We start from the raw sequence: 21,970 nt of genomic DNA, 5'->3' as shown, positions 1-21,970 counted from the left end.
TACAAGCTCACAACACGGCGCGTTGCGACACGTTGTGAGCTTGTAGATTGGCAATTTTCACCATTTTATGTACAACGTAGCCATAGGGTTTAAGTGCTTATGCCATTAGATCAGAGATTGATGAGCAGTTTTATGGTGACAGTGGAAGGGTTGACCACCTCTGCCCTCATGAATACAGGGTCGACGGCTACACTGGTGCGGCCAGAAGTGTTGATGAGTTGGGCTCACATCTTTCCCAGTGCAGCTTCACACGGAACAGGAGAGCGTGAGTGGGAAGGGGGTTCCTGAAAGTCACTTGTGGGCAGGAGAACAACCGGTGGTCATGCAGTTGCCAGGACCCATACTGTATCCATGAATCAATGGCGCAGAGGCTACAATATCATAATACTAAATTCTTAAACTCATTTAATCCCACTAGTCAGATTTGTGACATTTATTTGATTTGATTATTTTTACATTTCTGTAAGCTCTAAAGTGTTGTTGGTGTTGGGCAAGAAACTACTTTTAAATGGAATGAATAAATAGATTGTCTTGTCATTAAAATGTATCAATGTGATTAGTGTGAAAGGTTTCATGAGCAGGTCAGTTCATTTGCACCTGAAAGAATTAAATAAAGCACCTTAATTAACAGATCCATCATATTCCTATGATTCTAATGTATTATTTTTTATTTTATTTTATTATTTATTTGCACATTTAAAACACAACAAACAAAGCAACAGCATGATATTGTGTTGGATGTGCAGGTGAGATTTAGAAAACCCTTTCGGGTTTATAAGGTTAATCTCACCTCACTTGAGAAATACAAGAAAGAAATACAAAGTAATAGAAACCAAAAATAAATTATTTGGCAACATACATACAATTTTACAAAAATACAAATACAACAATAGATACACAGTATGTACAGTATATTGAAGAGGTGTACATTTGTGAATGGTCACATGTGTGACTGGTAGCATGGTATAACACAGGTTTTTGGCTGTTAATCCTAGTTAACATTTTCATTGTAACCTCAGAGTACACACCAGAGTGATACAGTACAGCTGTACTATACCTGACTCTGCACCCTCCAAGTTCTGTTGAAAATTTAAAAAGAGGCAATTGAAAGTACTGACAGCGATGGTGAAGTCTCATTTGTCAGGTAGACTATTGAATGGAGATGCAGAGGTGAACCACAGAGGTTGAGGCAGATGACCCCTAATCTCTCAAGAACAGATTCTGCTACAAACAGCAGAGGGCGCTGTTTTTCCTTCTCAATTGGCTCTGGGTTCCCAGATTGGATGACCCCCAACAACTCTATGCCCCCAACACACACACACACGTTAGCCTAGCCCTAGTTGAAATGTTTTGTCAGAGGTGAACTCTATAAATAAAGATTATAACTACAGAGAGGTTGAGGCAGATGCCATACCAGTACCACTCTTTTAGATTTATTTGGAAGTGGAGAGGAGACTATGATTTCTCGATTCATAGTCTCGATTTAATTAGGATCATAAGGGGGGGAACTTGCAGAAAAGGTCGCCTTCAAGTAATATAGGTATCTATTTTACAATTTGTTCAATCAATTGACTTTTCTTTGAATTAGTATCTCATATTACAGGGGGATTACAGGGGTTTTCAACTGATATATATATATATATATACATATATACATATGTATATATATATATATCCCACGGGTCTTCCATCTTTTTTCGCCTTTATCATAAAGGTTGCTGGACAATATATAGAGGATGAAATGTATAATTTATTAAATAATATAAAGGTAATATCAAATACATTGTAAAAAATCACACCCAGTGTGAAGTGGGCGGTGTGGTCACAGTGGTCATCACAGTGATGGAAAAGTAATATTGTGGACCAACCATTGTACACCCCTAACTTAAAAAAAAACATAAATGTGGTTTTTTTAAGTGCATAGTCCTATTTATAGGGCTATGCACATGTGTCATGTTTCACTAGCCAATCACAGTCCTGAATAGACTGTGATTGGCCAATCACGGTGCAGGGTTAGGGGGGTACACTGGTGGCCAATCACAGCGCAGGATTGGGGGGTGCAAATATCCAAACCTCACATATAGGGGCGGTTTCACAGCCCTAAAATGAAGCTGGGCTTTGCTGGTCAGTCCAAAAGAACACTTCAAAGCACTAGAACTAGAACAACTTCTATACATTAAACATGTGTGATGGTGTTGCGGACTAATGCTCTAACTCTCAGCACCAGGTTTCTATGTTCAAGTCCCAGACCTACGGTAGTTGATTATGAAATTGCTGTGAATTTGTTAACGTAAAAAAAATACTAAGTCATTGACTGAGTAATGGTGTAGTAATACTTTTCATTGTCAACTCAAGAGCATTCAAAGGCAAAAGCAGGGTCATGCAGGAAAGTTACATAATGAAGCTTTAAATGCTGGAGTATTTCAACTTAACTAACTGAAGGCTAACACAAAATAACGCTTCAAGAGTACGAAGAGACATAATGTGAGTGGCTGAGAGATGGTGTCGTGGTCTAAAGATCAGACTTTCCGCATTGAGATTCCATGTTCAATTCCCAGTTCTTCTTTGGTTCATTGCTTTTCAACTTTACTAACTTAATCCTTAATAAACAAACAAACAAACAAACAAACTTTACTAACTGAAGGCTGACATATAAACACTTCAAGAGTACTAAGAGACATATCTGCTGAGAGACAGTGAGAGATGGTCTAAAAGGATAGTGATCAGACTCTCAGCACAGAGTTTCAATGTTCAAATCCCAGTTGTCCCATATTTCAATGTTGCAGAACTTTTAAATGTTCAAGGCCAAAATACAAAAAAGCAAGACAAAACCACTAGAAGACACCTGTTGAAGGCCCAAAGGTGCGTTGGCGCAGTGGTGCGATGCGCTGGACCAGTTGCCTTTGCTACCGACAGTTTGCAGGTTCAAGTCCCATGCCATCAACTTACACGGAGGACCATCGGGGGGACTGCGTCCCTCCCCTGTTTGCTGATAGTTAAAGGTGGGGGGTTATAACTGAAATAACTCTTCCCAGCTAAGGTTTTACTAATTAATTAGTATTAGCTTTATCAGCTAATTAAAGCAGACACAGAGGGTAATTGTAATTTAAAGGTGTCCCTGAGCAAGACACCCAACCCCTAACTGCTCCCGTTAATTAATAATACATTTAAATTTGTATGATTTGTATGTATGTATGTATGTATGTATGTATGTATGTATGTATATATGTCAGACATTTTTTATAATCTAAAAAAACCTAATATATTATCAAACATCTACAATATGAACTATAGTGTTAACAGAGTGACAATGACATATCACATGAGTCATTGTGAAACAATTATGATTCATGATCACACACTATTTCAGTAATATAATTACATTGATAATATCTTATTGTATTGATTTAATTTTATTTGAATGCAGGGTCATTCAAATGAGTCCATATACAAACACATGTGTTGAATTAACTGTGGAAAAACTTGAAGAACAAGGCACTGGATTAAGAGGTCCACGGCCAAATACATTAATTCGGGGGTCCTTGATAATATATATTTTTAAAAAAAAAGTTTGAGAACCACTGTACTACACTACACTATATCACAAAAAATACAGAATACTATTATTATATCAGTGGGGGGGAAATGCACTAATTGAGCAAATGTCAACATGAGACCAATATACTTGATAGTCATGTGACTCATGAATAATAATAATAATAATAATAATAATAATAATAATAATAATAATAATAACAATAGTACCAGCTAACATCCCTGCTTTGTTGACATAATTATTTTAGCCTGCTTTACATTATGTTCTTTATGGTAGTTAGTTAATTTCTTTATACATTTTGCAACGCACTACCCCCACTGTGCGCACAACCATATGACGTCCATACAACGTTACGTCCATACGAAACCCATAATTCAACGTTGCACAAATACGGCAATCTGGGAACCCATGTAAAAAAAAAAGGGGAAACAGCGCCCCCTGCGACGTCGTATGGACGTCCAAAAAAGACGTCCATACGACCTCACGGACCTCACTCAGACAGCTTACTGACTTACTGACTGAGGTCCTGACTCAGACGTCGTTTGGACGTCCGTTTTGGACGTCCATACGACGTCGCAGGGGGCGCTGTTTCCCCTTTTTTTTAATTTGTGCAACGTTGAATTATGGGCTGAAGTATTCGTATTGAACTTTTAAGTGTTTACATGGCTTTTCCCAACCTGTAGCCTAAGTAACTCATGAAGACTATTATCTTCTGTATCTGTGATGCCAAAAATAAGGTCATTACAGTGAGGTGACAAAATCCAGCCCTGAAAAAATGTAATCAATGCCAAAGCAACAGTTATACAACAAATTATAAAGAACACTTAATCGATTATTTATCTTATCTTTTGACATTGTGTAATCATACACTGACTGAGCTAGTGAGCCCAGTCTTAACAGAGTATGATTCAAATGCCAAATGAGCAACCCAAGCAAGCACACTACATATATGCTGGTTATTGGTTTAGTAAATAGATTTAGTGAGAAATTGTATTCTGTGGTGGCCAGTGGTTCTCAAAGTGGGGTCCGGGGACCCCAGGGATCCTTGAGGGGGATAACCCTATGCCTGACATTTTACAAAATCAAAACAATCAAGTCAATAGTTGGTCAATCAAAAGAAACCATCCATTGGCTTTTGTACAAGAGTAGAGCCCTGTGGCCTACTTTACAGCAGGGAGAGATAATTGAATTTGATGGTTTTGAATTTCTTTATGTAAAATAACTGTGATTTGAACATGGAATCTCTGTGCTGAGAGTCTGAGCATTAGACCATTACACCATCGCTCAGTGACTCACAGCAGATGTCTCCAAGTATTATTGAAACATTCTGTTGTATGTTAGCCTTCAGTTAGTAAAGTTGAATACTTCAGCATTTAAAGCTTCATAATATTGTAACTTTCCTGTTCAACCCCAGATTTGACTTTTAGTGCTTTTGAGTTGTTCTTTTGTATTTTAGCCTTCGAAAATTTAAAGCACTCCATCAACTGTTGGAGGACTGGGATTTGAACATGGAATCTCCAAGCTGAAAGCCTGACAATTAGACCATTACACCATCACTCGCAACGGATTGCAACGTGTTGTGAGCTTGTAGACAGTAGATCTGCTATTCTATAATTAGGTTGGCAGGTATGGGTGGTGGCGGGGTGGCTGGGACATACAGGCTAAGGACATTTGGACTGCTCCACTCCTTGTAATAATAATAATAATAATAATAATATATGGACATGCAGTAAATGTCATTGAGATTCGGGACTCGAACACGCTGTCACGCTGGCATTGTAGCCTAGGGTGCCTGGACCACCACACCGTAGCCCAGGGCCCTATTTCACGAAAGGTGAATTAAATAAGCCTGGTCAAAAAGTCCATAAATATATATAATTCTGTTAGGCTTAAACATGAGGAGTTTAAGTGAATATCGGCGATATCGTCTACTAATCTACGATGCTATTAAATGCTAGCCTGGTAAACACCCCCTCCCTCCGGAAATCTCATGCATTGCATTGCATTTGGTTTCAGGAAGGAGGGTCTGGGATTGCTCACAGAGTAAAGCTGCCCGAACCGCTGCGCATACGAACCAATCAGCGGCTGCTAGGGGCGGGATCATCCAATCACCTGCCTAGTAGCTTGAAAAAATGAAAAAATGTGTGTCGCAAGCTTCTTCCATTTGACGGAGTGAGGTTAATTAAATGCGCCATGCATGCAATGTTGAGATTACATGGAATCCATCTATTTATATATCTGCAGTGCCGTCCATGTCTCCCGTATGTTGTGTGCCGTATGTATATATGTATATATATATGTATATATATATATATATATATATATATATATATATATATATATATATATATATATAAATTAATAATATTTTTTTTATTTTATATATATGTATGTATGTCAGACATTTTTTATAATCTAAAAAAATATATATATTATCAAACATCTACAATATGAACTATAGTGTTAACAGAGTGACATATCACATGAGACATTGTGAAACAATTATGATTCATGGTCACACACTATTTCAGTAATATAATTACATTGATTATATCTTATTGTATTGATTTCATTTTATTTGAATGCAGGGTCATTCAAATGAGTCCATATCAACACATGTGTTGAATTAACTGTGGAAAAACTTGAAGAACAAGGCACTGGATTAAGTAAACTTGGCTGTTAGCCTGCTCCTGACCAGGCTAACTTCACAGCTAAATTGCCATGGTAACTAAGGTAGGCTTGCTTCAATTCTCTTTCATGAAATCTAGTCATGGCTAAACTTAGCCAGGGTGAACTGGCTAAGCTAATCTTCAAGATAATTCAGCTTTCATGAAACCGATTCATCCCTAATCCTGGCTAAATTAAGCCAGGATAGGTGTTAAAGCCACCTTTCGTGAAATAGGGCCCTGGTGTTTGCACTTTCTCCATTTTTGACCCGTTCATTCATCTACATAAACGTTCGGATTTCAAATATAGAGTTTTTGACCCTGGTGAGGGTGGGAGTTTAAGTTGTGACTTCTGCTTAATAAGAGGCTGCTCTATCCATAGCTCAGTCGGAAGCGCTCTTGACTTCAAACCACAAGATCATGGGATCGAATCCCAGCACAGGATCCTTGGCATCTGAGCAATATCGCTCCCACGAGTCCACTATCTTTTTTCGCCTTTATCATAAAGGTTGCTGGACAATATATAGAGGATGAAATGCATAATTTATTAAATAATATAAAGGTAATATCAAATACATTGTAAATAATTAGAGACATGACGCTTTATTAGCAAGACAGTCTTTTATTATATTATTCCTCATTTTGCTAGTTTCCCCTGAAACCCCTTTACTGTTACAGAGTAGAACTGCCTTAGAATCTCTGCTGATGATGTGGTCATAGCTGAATGGTTAGAGCGCCTGCCTGACAAGCCATAAATCTCAGGTTTGCTCCCAGGCCTCAACAAAGTGTCAAAGTGTCCCTGAACAAGACACTTAAAAAAATAGTTCACCCAAAAAATACTTATTTTCTATCAATTACACACTCCATGAAGCCTTGAATTCATGGAGATTTTTTGACACATTCCTGAGCACAGACTCAGACATATTGGTTGGATGCATGGCGCATATAATAGGCTCTCGCATTGTAGATTAGTAGGCGATAATTCCAATATTCACTATACATTCCTCATGTTTAAGCTTAACTGAATTATATATTTATGAACTTGCATATAAATTGTATATATTTTTGGACGACTTGTGCATTTAATTTGTCGGCAATACTTTGCCATGCTTTCTCCCTGGATCCATTTATTGCGGCCATGTTTCCTTTCTAGCTTATTATTATACATTTTACTTCCTCGTATGATTCCGGGAAGACATAAAATTTCTCTTTTGTGTCTTGAGTCGAACCAATTACTCCCGCGGAGACATCAAATTTCTCTTTTGGGCCTTGAGTCTTGGGACTCAAGGCCCAAAAGAGAAATTTGATGTCTCCGCGGGAGTAATTGGTTCGACTCAAGACTCTTTTGGGTCTTGAGTCTTGGGACTCAAGACTCAAATCCTGTAAATCAAATCCTGGAAATGGCAAATCAGCATGTGTCAGTCTCCCTGGGGTCTAGTGCTGTAATAGGGATAGACTCCTGTGTTCTTGGCTGTTGCTGACAATAAGCCCACTTGTAAAGTGCATGAGCCAAATGCCTTTAATTAATTTGGTGAAATGACCCATCACGTTCATGTAATGTCAATGTACAAAGGTCAGTGTGCTTGGTTAGCTCAGTTGGAAGAGCTCTTGACATCAGACCACAAGATCATGGGATCGAATCCCAGCACAGGTTCCTTGGCATCTGAGCAATATCGCTCCCACGGGTCCACTATCTTTTTTCGCCTTTATCATAAAGGTTGCTGGACAATATATAGAGGATGAAATGCATAATTTATTAAATAATATAAAGGTAATATCAAATACATTGTAAAAAATTAGAGACATGACGCTTTATTAGCAAGACAGTCTTTTATTATATTATTCCTCATTTTGCTAGTTTCCCCTGAAACCCCTTTACTGTTACAGAGTAGAACTGCCTTAGAATCTCTGCTGATGATGTGGTCATAGCTGAATGGTTAGAGCGCCTGCCTGACAGGCCATAAATCCCAGGTTTGCTCCCAGGCCTCAACAAAGTGTCAAAGTGTCCCTGAACAAGACACTTAAAAGAATAGTTCACCCAAAAATACTTATTTTCTATCAATTACACACTCCATGAAGCCTTGAATTCATGGAATGTTTTTGTTTTTGACACATTCCTGAGCACAGACTCAGACATATTGGTTGGATGCATGGCGCATATAATAGGCTATCGCATTGTAGATTAGTAGGCGATAATTCCAATATTCACTACACTCCTCATGTTTAAGCCTAACTGAATTATATATTTATGGACTTGTATATAAATTGTATATATTTTTGGACGACTTGTGCATTTAATTTGTCGGCAATACTTTGCCACGATTTCTCCCTGGATCCATTTATTGCAGCCGTGTTTCCTTTCTTGCTTATTATACATTTTACTTCCTCGTATGATTCCGGGGAGACATCAAATTTCTCTTTTGGGTCTTGAGTCTTGGGACTCAAGACCCAAAAGAGAAATTTGATGTCTCCCTGGGAGCCGGGACCCAACCTCAGGACTCTTGAGCTAAAAAGTTTGTGAACCACTGCCATTTAGAACAGTGGTTTTCAACCTTTTTCATGCCAAAATTGAAATACATTTGGCCGTGGACCCCCATCTGAAAATGTTTTGTGCCAAGGACCCCCAGAAGCAAAGATTTGAGTTAAAAATGTTCCCTTTCAAAGATAATCACACAAGCTCATAGCGCGGCACTCGGTGCTGCACTATGAGCTTGTAGATCTGCTATTTTTGAATAGCCAAAGCTATGTGGTTAAAAATGATTGTGTGGCGCTATCAGTGGCGTGCCCACCGTGCTGAAAAGGAATCTTTCGTTTCATAGTTTTAGAATTGTACTCCTTTAAAAGTTCAGAGATTTATAATGGAGGTCGATGGAAGATTTTGGAGCATCACTTGTTTACAATAGTTCACCCAGTGAAACAGAGCTGAATTAATAGTCAGATAAGGTTTTATTATTGTTTATTTTGCCCTGTTCGTTTGTCCATGTAATAAAAAAAGTCATATAAATTGTGTATTAATATTTTTTCCTTACAGAACCGATACAAAACAACATACTTTACAGATGTAGGCCTATGCATATATATATTATATACATACACGTGTTCTATACGTATCCCAGTAAATATTCAGGTAGAAGCTGAGAGCACAATGACGTTGTCTGTGTTGCAGAAATGACCAAAGGTAGGATTAACCATTTATTTCCCATTTAGAAGCACAATGAAGAAGACAACATAGGACATACAGTATAGTGATGTACACAGATATCAGTCTTTTGATATTATACAGGGACATACTGTACCCTCATCTTGGTCCCTTTTCCTAGGTGAGGAGAGGGATTTGAAAGGCTCTTCCAACCCTGCTGCTTCAAGGGAGTTGTAGTTAGTTATCTTTCCTTTAACACACTACAAAATGTTAATTTAATTCAAGATTGAACACTCAAGAGTTAACACTCATTTTGCAGTGCGAGCGCTTGTCATGTTATGGGAACTTTCATTTTCCTAAAAATGTTTTGTTAACGTTGTAAGCATTGTATATGCCTTTGTACCAAACTTGGTTTAAATTAGTTCATTTAATTTTTTATAGGTAAAATAACAGCAGACGCTGCAGCACATAATGTGCCAAAAAAAAAGAAAAAAAAACATCTCTTCAACTGCCGACCCAGAGACATGCTGGTGAAATGGCTGCAACAACACTATTATTCACCATCACAAGGCAAGTGGATACAAGACGATTAGTCAATACAGCTTCCCAGCTGACACTCAACGCTGATAGCAGAAACAAAATAATAAAAAACTGGTTGAATGTCCTCTCTGGGACGAGAGAAGCAGCAGCAGGGTCAGAGGAATGCCTGAATCTGTTTAAACTGAGTTCACAGCAAATCGCTCAGTGTTAGGATAACTGTGAGAGCATAAACTCAGTTAACCCAACACTGAGGGTTTCTCAGGTAGGTTGGCATTTTGTTCCCACTAGATGCTAGAGGGACAACAGTATCAACCATATGAGCTCATTGTCCCCAACTCAGGACAGTCTCATCAGACTGGACCCAGCATTTCACTATTCCTCTGATAAATATCCACCGTTTGTTCAAAACATCACTTGCTTTCTTTTATATAAAAACATTTCCCCCCCATAAAATCTCAATAAAATAAAGTTGCTCTTAGTAGATGTCAGGACAAAGATATTAACAAAATAGGAGTAAAAAAAGATCTCACAGTGAACATTGGGAGCAAGATTTGGGATTACTCTCCCCCCACCCCCACTCAATCATTTACACATGTGACATGGTAATGGACATGAATACAGCAGCTTGAACAGAATATAGACAAGATTAAGCTAGAGGTGAATGCACTGAGAGGACTATGGCCTGCTTAATAACTATGGTGAAAAAGGGATAAGTGGTGCCAGAAATGTGTGAAAAAAAAAGTGTCAATAAGCCTGAACAAAATCCTAAAATCAAGAAATAATTCAATAAAAAAAAGATGATTCATAATCATTTACTTGAATATATCCCTACTATATATCTTCCATAACTTTTAGTAGAATAATTACATTTTCTAACCCGACATAACGAAGGCCTAGAATTAAAAATTTGGAGAAATGTGAAAAAAAAACTGTCCTCCATGGTGAGAAAGTTACAAAATACTGACCACTACTCGTCTGTCCTTTTCACTTCATGAACTTTTAAATGCCCAAGTGTGTTTAAAGAACAAACCAGTGAAGTCGTCTGAGGCATACCTCAATAAGCAGTGGAATTCTGAGATCATGGAATTCTTTTGATAACTCCCATGTACACAAAACGGAATGTGATTCTTGTCTTTCTGCAGCGGAACTCCTCGAACTGAGATCTAATCAAAAACTTAAAGGACAAGGGTTTGTTTGTATGAGCGCTAAAAACACCTGCACAGACCTAAGCAGCACGTGACATACACACTCCAAAAAGGCCAACAAACAAGGTTAAAAGACTTGGTCACGTGATCATAGAGATGTCATCTTTTCACAGTTGACAAATGTTCATATCAGCCGTTGTATTGGTTTTTAATGCGGGTGTTCCTTATTAACAGCCTTGCTTAAAAAGTCACTTGGATGGCACACAGGACAAGTAAACAGCTTTGTACTCTGTTGGAACGAACACAACCCACAGATAACGTGCTTGTCATTCATGTATAGAATCTCAGCCTCCCTCTCCAAGCCAGTGGACCACGGCATGGCCCCAGAGTGGCTTCAGACCAGTTGAGGAGTATTCAAGTGTTCAGACAATCTGTCTCTTCTTCACATCTCCTCCCTCTTAGCTTGTATAAAAAGAAGTGAGTGGTATTGATCAGACTACAGACACACATCACTGGCGCGGTCCATTGCAATGTGATTATGCCTGTGTGTGTGCGTGAGTGGTATGAAGGATGAATAATTGCACAACTAATGGCACATCTATCGTCAGAAACTGACATGGCCATTCTCCCTCAACTACCAAATGTGGACCCTTACATTACAGAGAATTCACACACAGAAAAAAAATAAAAAATAAAATCAGCAATTAGGCAAAGTTCCCAAGAGTTCACATTACAGTACTGTAAGTCTTATTAGACAGAACGAAAAATACAAAAAAGGCAAAGAGAGAAGAAGCCAACACCCAGTCACCATCATCATCAATATCTACATAGGAAAAGGTTTGCTTTTTTGATTACAGATATATTATTATCATTAATATCATAATTATTATGATTATTCATTAACATCGTCACCATTTTAACCGTTTTTGTTCAGGGGAAGGTACAGGGCGGGTGTCGGTCACTGCGACGAAGCCTTTGTAGCTATCGTGGAGACACAGTGTTGCTGGAAGTTGGGGGACATGGCTGAGTTGCAGCCCAGTCTCTGGCGGGGAGCCTTTAGCCCCCCATCGCCCTCCACGATCCAGGGGCTGCCGCTGGCTTCCTTCCCCAGAACACTGCTGCAGCAGCCCTGGGGTGGGGGGCTGGAGCTGGGTACCGTGGTGCTGGGGGTCACCACCAGGCCTTTAGGCTGGTCGCTGGCGGGGGGGTCGGGGCTGTGGGCCTGAAGTACACTGATGATGTGGTTCAGTAAGTCGTTGAAGAACTCGGGAACGCCCTCGTAACCTAGGCAGGACACACACACACACACGGACATGTAGTTTCAAATTCAATTTGGCAGTCAGAATACCACAGGGATGTCGATAAATGACACAGACTGGATATCGTTGCTGTCGGGCAGAAACCTTATATCTTCATATTTCAACTTTTATTTTTTTCCCTTTGTAAATTAATGCTCACTTCATCATCCTACAATATCACACAAAAGTTGTTGCGATGCGACACATTGTCAGATTGGCTATTTTTTCTACATTTGAAAAAACAATTAAGTGAAAGTGGTTAAGTCAGTCTGTGGGTTTCATAAATATTGATACAATGAAAGAGCTTATGACTAAATAATAACTACATTGGGTCAATTGGAACACAGATTATTTTGTCCATTTCCTGAAAAGTTACATAGGAGATAGGAGGTTTCCAGTCTACAGTGACGATATCAAAGTACACAGGAGAGGTGGTGGCTTTACACAATGGGCTCGGTTACAGGTGGCACCGGAGATGACTGTAACCTGAGAACCAAGTCACCATAGTAACAAGCCCTTGCAAGAAGCAAGGGCTTGTTGAAATGCAGTGGTGCAAAGTACATTTAAAAGTACTTTAGTAGTTCAAAGTACTGTACTCCAGTACAAATTTGAAGTATTTTTATGTTAGTTGAGTATGTCCAGTTTAATACTTTATACTTGTATGCCACATCTCAGGGACAAAATGAGTTAATATAGCTGTAAAGAACATTCAGGGCATACTTGCCAGCATTTAGCAGTCCTGACCCTTAGTGACCTATTCGATCCCAACCTTCCCATATATGGAGATCCCCATAGATGGAGATAATCAACCTCCCCAAGTCTGACATCATAGAATATCTCTTAAACTGCTATACATGGAGATACCTAATATACCTAGCTCTGACATCAGAGAGCCCCTCCTGGAACTCCATATATGGAGCTAACCGAAATGTCCAGGACTGACATCATAGTCCCAGGTTTGGGCATAACTGACATAGCCCGCTCCATATATGGATATGACTGACACTAACTGACCTCACCGTAGTGACCCCAGGGCCGCAGCCAACTGTATAGAGGCAAAGAAACTCCCTGGTTAATTGAGTTCCATCAGTGACCCGAGCAACATGAACTCTCTCCAGAGAAATAAGCGTCAATACAACTCATCAGTAGTTGGTTTCACAGTCTAAAGCATTACATATCGGTTGTACGTGTATGTGACAACCGATATGTCTATACACATATGTGTGCGCACATTGGACGCAGTAGTAGTACTTCCTCCCTTTGAAGAGTCGCCGGGGAAAGTTTGTTTCATCTCAGTTTAAAAACGTCTATAAAAGTGAATATTTAATTGTTTATTTAGTTCATGTTTAAGACGGACTAATTCCATTGTTGTTTGTGTGCGGCTATCTGTTGTGGACACTTGGTTGGACTCATTCAACGAGATGTGACCCAATCCACCACACCTCACCTCAGCCATGGCAGACAACATCCTGGCTGCTGCCTGTCAGAGTCAATCACATACGGCTGCCAAGAGAATGAAACTGGACACTTTTGACAAGTTATTTAACCTAGCAGAACAAGAGGACAGCACCAGACCTCTGTCCTCACAGGAGACTTGAGATGTTTGTGGACCCCGACCATCCCGAGAAGGTGCTAGAAGGCCTAAACAGGCTGCGGCTTAACAGTACCTTGTGTGATGTGATTCTATGCTGTGATGAACAGGAAGGAGTTCCCCTGCCATCGTTGTGTACTGGCCTCCTTTAGCTCATACTTTGAGGCAATGTTTACATCTGATATGAGGGAGTCTACACAGGAAAGGGTGTCCATCAGTGGAGTGGAACCTCAGATTATTGGTTTGTTGGTGAACTATGCCTATACTTCAGAGGTGTCCATCTCCACTGCAAATGTGCAGGCCCTGCTAGCTGCATCAAACTTGTGGGACGTCACGGCTGTTCAAAAGGCCTGCTGTGACTTCATGGAGCGTCACATGGATGTGAATAACTGTGTAGGGATTTACTGCTTTGCTGTGGACCACTCGTGTGAAATGTTGAAGAAAAACAGCATGGATTACATTCTGGAACATTTCAGTGTCATCTACCAGCAGCAAGAGTTTCTCTCCCTCCCTGTTGAAAGACTCACAGAGATTCTTGCCAGTGACCTCAATGTGTCCAAGGAGGACATGGTGTTTGAGTGTGGTTAGACAAGTGTCCTACCCGCAGGCAGAGCTTTGAAAAGGTACTAGAACAAATCCGTCTGCCTCTCATCAGTCCCTCCTACCTCCACACTGTGATGGAGTCCATGGAGGTGGTGAAAAAACACCAGGGCTGCCAGAGGTTCATCTCTGAGGCCAAGGAGCGGGCGGCCCTACTGTAACACAGCACGCCCGCGCAGGACCACAGGACAGTGATCTAAAAGAAGAAGTTCCCCTCAGTAATCAATCAAGCTTGGGTCCATAATCTATCAGACAGCAGCGTTCCAGTATGCCCTGGATTCCAGCATAATGTTTTTTACATCAGTAAAGGTGGAGAACTGGAGGTGTGATTGCCAATGGACTGACAGCTGCCTGTGGCAATTGCTTTGTCAGACTGGAGACTGCCAGCTGCCCATGGGGAATTGTTTCCCTCCATGGATTGGCCAGCTCTGATGAGCCCTCCATAGATTGGCTGAGGGAACACTCACGTTTGCTATAAAGCTCACTCATGAACTGACATTCAGGAGAGGACTGTCAGCTACGGCAGCAGAGACTCCATCCCTCTGTCCTCTCATTGAAACCCAAAACCTTTGATTCTTCGTATGATGTTTTGAGTGCGTTTAGTTTAGCTGGGTTCTGTTAGATTAGTTTCATTTGTGTATTGTAACATTTTTGTAAACTTTTACTTTTGTATGTAATAAATATCATGTTCAGTTTTAAAGCCTGTGTCCTTTTAATTAATATGTTACGGCCTTTATAACCCAAGACTAAGGGTCGTAACATTATTTGATAACACACACACACACACACACACACACACACACACACACACACGAGGGTCCGCAGCCAAATACATATAATTTTGGGGGTCCTTGACATGAAAAGGTTTGAGAACCACTGACACAGACGACAACAAGACTGGGTTCAACAAGTAAGACGCGCGAACGCGGGAAGCGAACGCCAAAAAAAAAAAATAATAATGAAAAGAAATCATCTAAAAAAAAGTAACCAATAAAAAAATATATAAAAAATAGAAAAAAAATCTGCGTTAAAAGGAGCATCTTAGAAAAATACAAATTCACAAAAAAAAAACTTTGAATGTTTTTGAACAATTCAACAAAGTGTTTGAAGTGCCTGTTTCACCCACTTCCGGGGGGCGGAGCCAAAATCCGAGCCCGAAGTATTTGTTCGTAGACCCCCACTTAGGGGGGGTAGAAAAAGTTTCGGAGCGATTCGGGCACTTTTCATTTAACATGGGGTTTCAATGGGGAGTTTTTAGGAGCCTTCTCCGGGGCGTGGCTTCCGGGGGAAGGGGCGGGCTTAAACGCAACCTTGACAGGTGTGTTCAGTTTTCAAAGACCTTTCATTTGATGTATGGTACGTCTATATTGGACATTTACTTGGCTGCACACAGGGCTGAGGATTAGTGCACACAGAGACACAGACAGAGAGATATGCACACAGAGACACAGAGACACAGAGAGACAGAGACACAACCCAGGCAGAGTTACATAGTAAGCTCCACTTGGTCGGAGGCGCGGCTTCGCCGCGCCTCCTTCCGCGTTCGCAATAACAGCGTGGTTTCATGTGGCCTATCTATGACGCCAGTCATCTATGACTGGCGTCTTTGCCAGTTTGATACACCTTGCCTTTTGCCAGGCCACAATTGTAAACCGTTGGCGTCTGGCATCTCCATATTCTAACTTATGCATTTTTTCGTAAATGAATGCCCTACTTGATCATACTACAGCGTCACACTAAAATACCAATAGTAGCAGATCCACATGGCGTGAAGCGACACGTTTTGAGCTTGTCGATCTGCTACTTTAGATATTTTTGAATTTAAATCCTGAAAAGTAACAGTTTTGGACATTTCCACCCGACAGAGACAAAAAAAAGAATTTACTCTTAATTTGTTCTGTCTGGTTAAATAAAAGACCTATGACGATAGGCACTGAAAGAGTCTAGCCGAATAACGTCATCCACGCCCAAATATGGACAACCTGAACCCCATTGAGAAAACTTCGTCACAGACAACGGATTCTACGCTAGTTAGCCTGGCGATAGTGTGCAAAAGACATTTGGAGCTGCTGGGTCCAGTGGATCGGAAAGCTCTGGAAAGGCACAAAGCCAGACAAGACCCTCATATAAATGGCTACCTTTTTCAGAGCCACGCCGTAGTTGGTCTGACCCTCCAATAATGCATTAAAATGTCAAGATAATCAATGAATTACAAGCCACACATGTGGCAGAGCAACCCCACCTACCAGGAAATGCGTTGATGTCAATGACTGCATGCTGGCCCGTTTGGTTGTTGATGATGACATCAATGCCGAACAGTGACACGCCCAGTGACTGCCGTAAACACCTAGACAGCTTTCTGATCACATCATCATTGGGTGGCTGAGACACCCCCTCCACATTCTCCCTCTGTTACAAAGACAGAATATCACACGTATAAAATAAGTTACTACAAGGCCAGAATTATATTAATTATACTTATACTGAGTTATAACTGACATTAGGCGTTGCACTGCGAATGTGTTTTGGACTTACAGATGTCAGGTCTGAGGACGACTCTGGCTTGGACACATTGTGGCTATTGAAGAAAATGACTTTCCTGTCTGAAATGGGAAAAGATAAAACATAATAAATATGTTGTAATATAATAATCAAGGAGCTTGTCGCTACAGTTTTTAGACGCCTCCCAAGACTGGTTGCCAACAATGACCATTTCTCATCTCAGGCACAAGGGGGCAGCAAAACCTAATCTGTAGCTCAACTGATGATGAATTGTTCATCAATTGAAAAGAAACAAAACAATGGGGCCACAAACAGACTTTGTGGCTCAGTTGATTTACTTTGGTTTTGATTGGATACCGACCACAAACGTGAACCCGAACAAAACAAACAAAAGAAACGAGTGTGTTATTTGTAACCCACTTAATTTAACACCCATAATAATACGGAAGAACAGAAAACGTGTCTTTGTGTGTACAGTATAGCCACTAATGCCCATTTACCAGGGGAGGACAAGCAATTATTATGACTACAATCCCAGACGAACCCATGACCATCCATCATTCACATACACCGTTATCACGCTGTGAGCAATCACATCTTATCCGTGTCCATCACACATACACATATATACTCATTAGCATCACGTGAGCGATGTTCAAACAAGGAAACAGCACACAGCCTAATCCGTACTTAGTGTGACTCACCAGGGCATTTTCTTCCAAACCGAGACAGACTGATGACGGCTGTGACACAATGTAAAGAGAAAAATTGATTGCTTGTTTTTGTGTGTGCTTTGCTAACTATTTGGTAATGATTAACAAATTACAGAGCAATAGAGTGAGTGGAATGGAGGTTCTGGAAGGAAGAAGTTAATTCCACCACTGTCCAAATATAAGCCCCTGAGTGCAGAGTATTGTGTGCTAATGTGTATATATATATATATATCAGGAAAACGGACTACAAATGCGTACGTTCCCCCCAAAAAACCCAGATGCACTTCATCACCCATGGATGGGAGCATGAGAGGAGCAGCAGAATGGGGACCTTCCATCCATTTACAAAGTAGGCATTTAAAAGCTCATACTAGTCTAAACACATCATTGTCTCCTCACAGCTTCAAACATATATCGTACATACACATAGGCCATTTTGTCCATAATTGCTTCATTTTTAGAGATGAAAGTTGCCGTACATTTGTTTATATTTTATATAAGTATGTTGTATGTTTATTATAAGTCATTAAAACGCCTTACGTGCCTGAATAACCGAGTCATGTTAGCTAAACGAAGTTATGCAGTTACGGTAATAGTAAGTCAAGAACATATTAATTTCTTTTGTAAATATTTTTTTTTGGGCTATACTTTTCAAATCAATTTGTGTTTAAAAACACATTGAAAAGCAACTTTTTTCTTTTTAAAGAAACAAACCCTGTATTTTCATAGTGTGTCCCTGAGCAAGACACTTAACCCCCAACTGCTCCCCGGGCGCTGTTTTAATAGTGCCCACTGCTCCTAATAGTTAGGATGGGTAAATGCAGAGAACAAATTTCACATACAGTACACAAATGTACAGTTACAAATACCCCAACAACTACTAAATGGGGACTAAACTGTTATTTGTATTTATTTGACTGTAACGTACTGAAGTGAATTGAACATTCACAACATTGTCTTTCTCAGAGACCAAACAAACCATTGTATGCTTTGGAAAGTGGTCAGCAGTAGTAGTATATGGTGAATTGTAGTCAATAATATGGTCCTTTAAGCTAATGCTCTTAATCAGAGAGACTTAGAATGAGTGCTACAGACAAAATGAAGGACCTCTGACTAGAGAAATGCTTTCAAAATTTGGAGGTGGCTTACAGAAGACCTTTCCCCCCCTTTTTTTTTAAAGCTCTTTGCTGACACATACGTATACTAAACCTGTCTCTGTCTTCAGACCTCATTCATCTAGCCTCGCCCTTAATTTGCTGGCCACAAAAGGCATAAGCTAAAGAGGACAATATGGAATTCTTGTTCCTCTATGTGTGGACAGGTTGCTACCTGTGTATACATGATGCTTCGGTATGTAACTATGTGTTCAGGGGCTTTTGCTATTCTATGGTTCTAAAAGTCTGAGGTATCAGAGGAATGACCCGATTCTCTTTTCTATTCACATTACTAGGCAAAGTAGACAGCTCCGGTGGTGACTCTAAACTGGTTTGCATGAGGGCCTCTACGGTAGCACATGCAAATGGGGCGGTGTTTTCTTTAAAGCCTCCAGTGGCGTGGTCAAAGCCGCATTCAGACACACTGTACCTGTCTAAAATGACGAAGGGAACCCTGTGTAACATGGACACTGTGTACCAACAGGACTCTACTGCACCCTTTTAGAGGGTGAATAGGTCCAATCATGGTGACTATAAAAAGGTTTTATGGGGCTCTTTTATTGGGTAATTCAGAGACGTTGCGCTTCATGTACAACCTGGCCTGTGCGGCTGTGAACACCAGCCCCGGGTCTCCTCTCTTTCCTCACCTGCTGGTCCAGCAGGGAAGTTCTTCAGGGAAGGCCTCTCCACCACACTGTACGAGTCCCCCACCACAAACACCTTGTACAGCACCGCATTGTGGTTGATGAAGCTCTGGATCACACAAGGAGGCCTCACATCCTTCAGGTCCTCCTCGCTGAAGATAATGGCCATCTGTGGACATGATCCTCTGTTAGTCACCCAATTTAAAAAAAAGTGTTCTAATTGTTGCTGATATTGTGCAATGTTCCTTTAATAATCTGCATTTTATTTTGTCATTTTATTTGACATAATTGTATGTTGCTTCTATGTCATTGCGGTGTCCATATCAAATAAAATTAACTTTTTTTCTCCAGTATTTCACATCTAAAAGAAACCACTCAAACCAAGCCGTTTCATAAACTAACCTCCAAGTGTTAACTTCCATTGATATATTACAAACTCACTGCATTCGATGCCGTGCGTGTGGGAGAGGGAGGCGGGGCGACTATTTGTTCAGATTAACAGTAAGGTATTGATTTGAGTCGATACACAAAGACACACCAGGTCCAGTACTTTTGTTTGGTTTTCTTGTTTGCAGTGGAGTTAAAGTGTAACCCAGTAATGAGACAAGTGTTACTGCTTACACAGAGGTAACCACAGAGGGTGTGAGTGACCTATGAACCTGAAGCCTGCTGCCTTACCTCGTGGGAGTTGGTTCCGTGGGCCACCCGTGTTTTGCAAACTGAGAGAGGAAGGAGACGAGAAAGAAACAGGTTAGGTAATGAATTGTATCGTACGACGCATAGTACAATGGTGTCGAGTGACGAACATAGCAAATCTACAAGCTCACACGTCGCATTGCGATGCATTGTGAGCTTGTAGATCTGCTATGTTTGGTGTGCAACACCGTCATATGAAGAGGTATAAATTAGGCTTCACTTGGTCCCTGTTGACAAGCAGTCATGAAATGATAAGCAGGGGAACAGAACAGCCTCCACTAAGGCCATTGCCACACTATGACACTGACCACAGAAAAAAAGACTATTTAACCACACCGACACCAGGTTCTAAATTTCTCAATGGTAGAGTAGGGCGACCACCTCCAAACACTGCAGATGTACTAGTTATATTATATTACCATAAACAAAATACAATTGTATTAATAAAAATGAGGATTGCAGCTTTAACACCCAGGATTCCGCAGTGAATTAGATTGGAGTCGGGGGACTTACTGAAGGGAAAGCTGAGTCCATGCATCCTGATCTGCTCCATCGTGTCTGGACCACACTCTGTGTTAAGAACCATGAACGGAGGAGAACAAATCCTCTCATCTGTTAAAAGACAGAGAGAACGGAAAAAGGGTAAATGTATTAACTGAAGAATAAACCAGTCTAATAATGGCATGGCTTCCCTGTGGATCTCGGACTTCATGTGGCCACTGGCCAATCTGTGATGTCAGTCACATCGTCAGTACTATGATGTCAGTTATCTCCATATTTGGACAAAGTATCAGCCTGATCATTCTGGTTGTAAGAGTACATTATTTTTTCAAAACTTTATAACTGTAATGCCCCACACATCTTACATCGTAATCATAAATCCACCCTGCTGAAATACAGTACACCCGAGACCTGTTTAACCAGTTAACTCATTGAGTGCCATTAACCTGTTTCACGTGTTTTACCGCTATGGTGCAACGAGCCATTAACGTGTTTCTGATTTTTTTTAATTTATTTTTATTTATTTTTCAGAACCCAAGATATCATTATCTGAAGATTTGCAGCTCCATCCACTCCTTGTTTAACTTCACTTTTTGTTTAACTTATAACTGAAAAAGGCTGTATCTTGCTTCCTAAGCACTTTTTATTTGAAAAAAAATAAAATAATCAAAATCGTACTGGCCAGAAATAGCCCGAAAAAATTCGGGTACTCAATGAGTTAAACCCTATATACTTTGTTGTTCGGAGTCCCCCAGGGGTCTATACTTGGTCCCCTCCTTTTTTTACTCGATACCAAATCTCTTTGCTGAAAATAGCCGATCCACAATGCAACCCCGCGTGTTGTGGGCTTGTAGATCTTGCCATTTTCTGCAACGTTTACCTATTTTCGCCCAAGTTTCACCTATTATGACATAGGGATAGGGGTCATATAGAGAACAGCAGCTGAAATTCTCTTTCGATAATGTAAATCCCTCACTCCAGTCCACTACCCCCCCCCCCCCCCCCCCCCAATACACCTTGTTTAATGTTAACATCACTGGGCTATTTTCTCTTTCATCCCTGAGGCTGGATTAGAGAACAAACAGACAGACACATCCCAGTGGTGTTCTGAGGGGAAAAGCTATAAAGATGCACTTCTCTTGTTCAAATACATAAGAAACGAGAAGCTGTCAGGCCTGTTGGCTCCTCCCAAACATACACAAACAAACAAATGTTGAAATACTGG

General features: G+C 40.4%; 1 protein-coding gene across 2 annotated transcripts in view; it reads right to left on the bottom strand.

Annotated features, from left to right (window-relative positions):
• Positions 1-9,401: 9,401 nt before the first annotated feature.
• LOC308074245 (inositol-tetrakisphosphate 1-kinase-like) overlaps positions 9,402-21,970 on the bottom strand; it is a 46,046-nt gene continuing 33,477 nt past the window's right edge. The window contains exons 6-12 of one of the 2 annotated variants that reach the window (XM_080413618.1): positions 20,758-20,856; positions 20,227-20,267; positions 19,552-19,717; positions 17,742-17,780; positions 17,071-17,138; positions 16,782-16,944; positions 9,402-12,330 (exon numbers count right to left, since the gene is read on the bottom strand). In XM_080413618.1, the coding sequence (XP_080269744.1) occupies positions 12,005-12,330; positions 16,782-16,944; positions 17,071-17,138; positions 17,742-17,780; positions 19,552-19,717; positions 20,227-20,267; positions 20,758-20,856 (902 nt within the window). In that variant the 3' untranslated portion in view covers positions 9,402-12,004. The remainder of the gene's footprint in view (positions 12,331-16,781; positions 16,945-17,070; positions 17,139-17,741; positions 17,781-19,551; positions 19,718-20,226; positions 20,268-20,757; positions 20,857-21,970) is intronic. The other variant, XM_080413619.1, reaches the window with a different exon arrangement.

Source organism: Gymnoscopelus braueri (assembly GCF_963280865.1).
Source record: "Gymnoscopelus braueri genome assembly, chromosome: 19".
Lineage (NCBI taxonomy): Eukaryota > Metazoa > Chordata > Actinopteri > Myctophiformes > Myctophidae > Gymnoscopelus > Gymnoscopelus braueri.
Note: the sequence above shows the minus strand (reverse complement) of the source record. Positions and strands in the feature narration are given on the sequence as shown.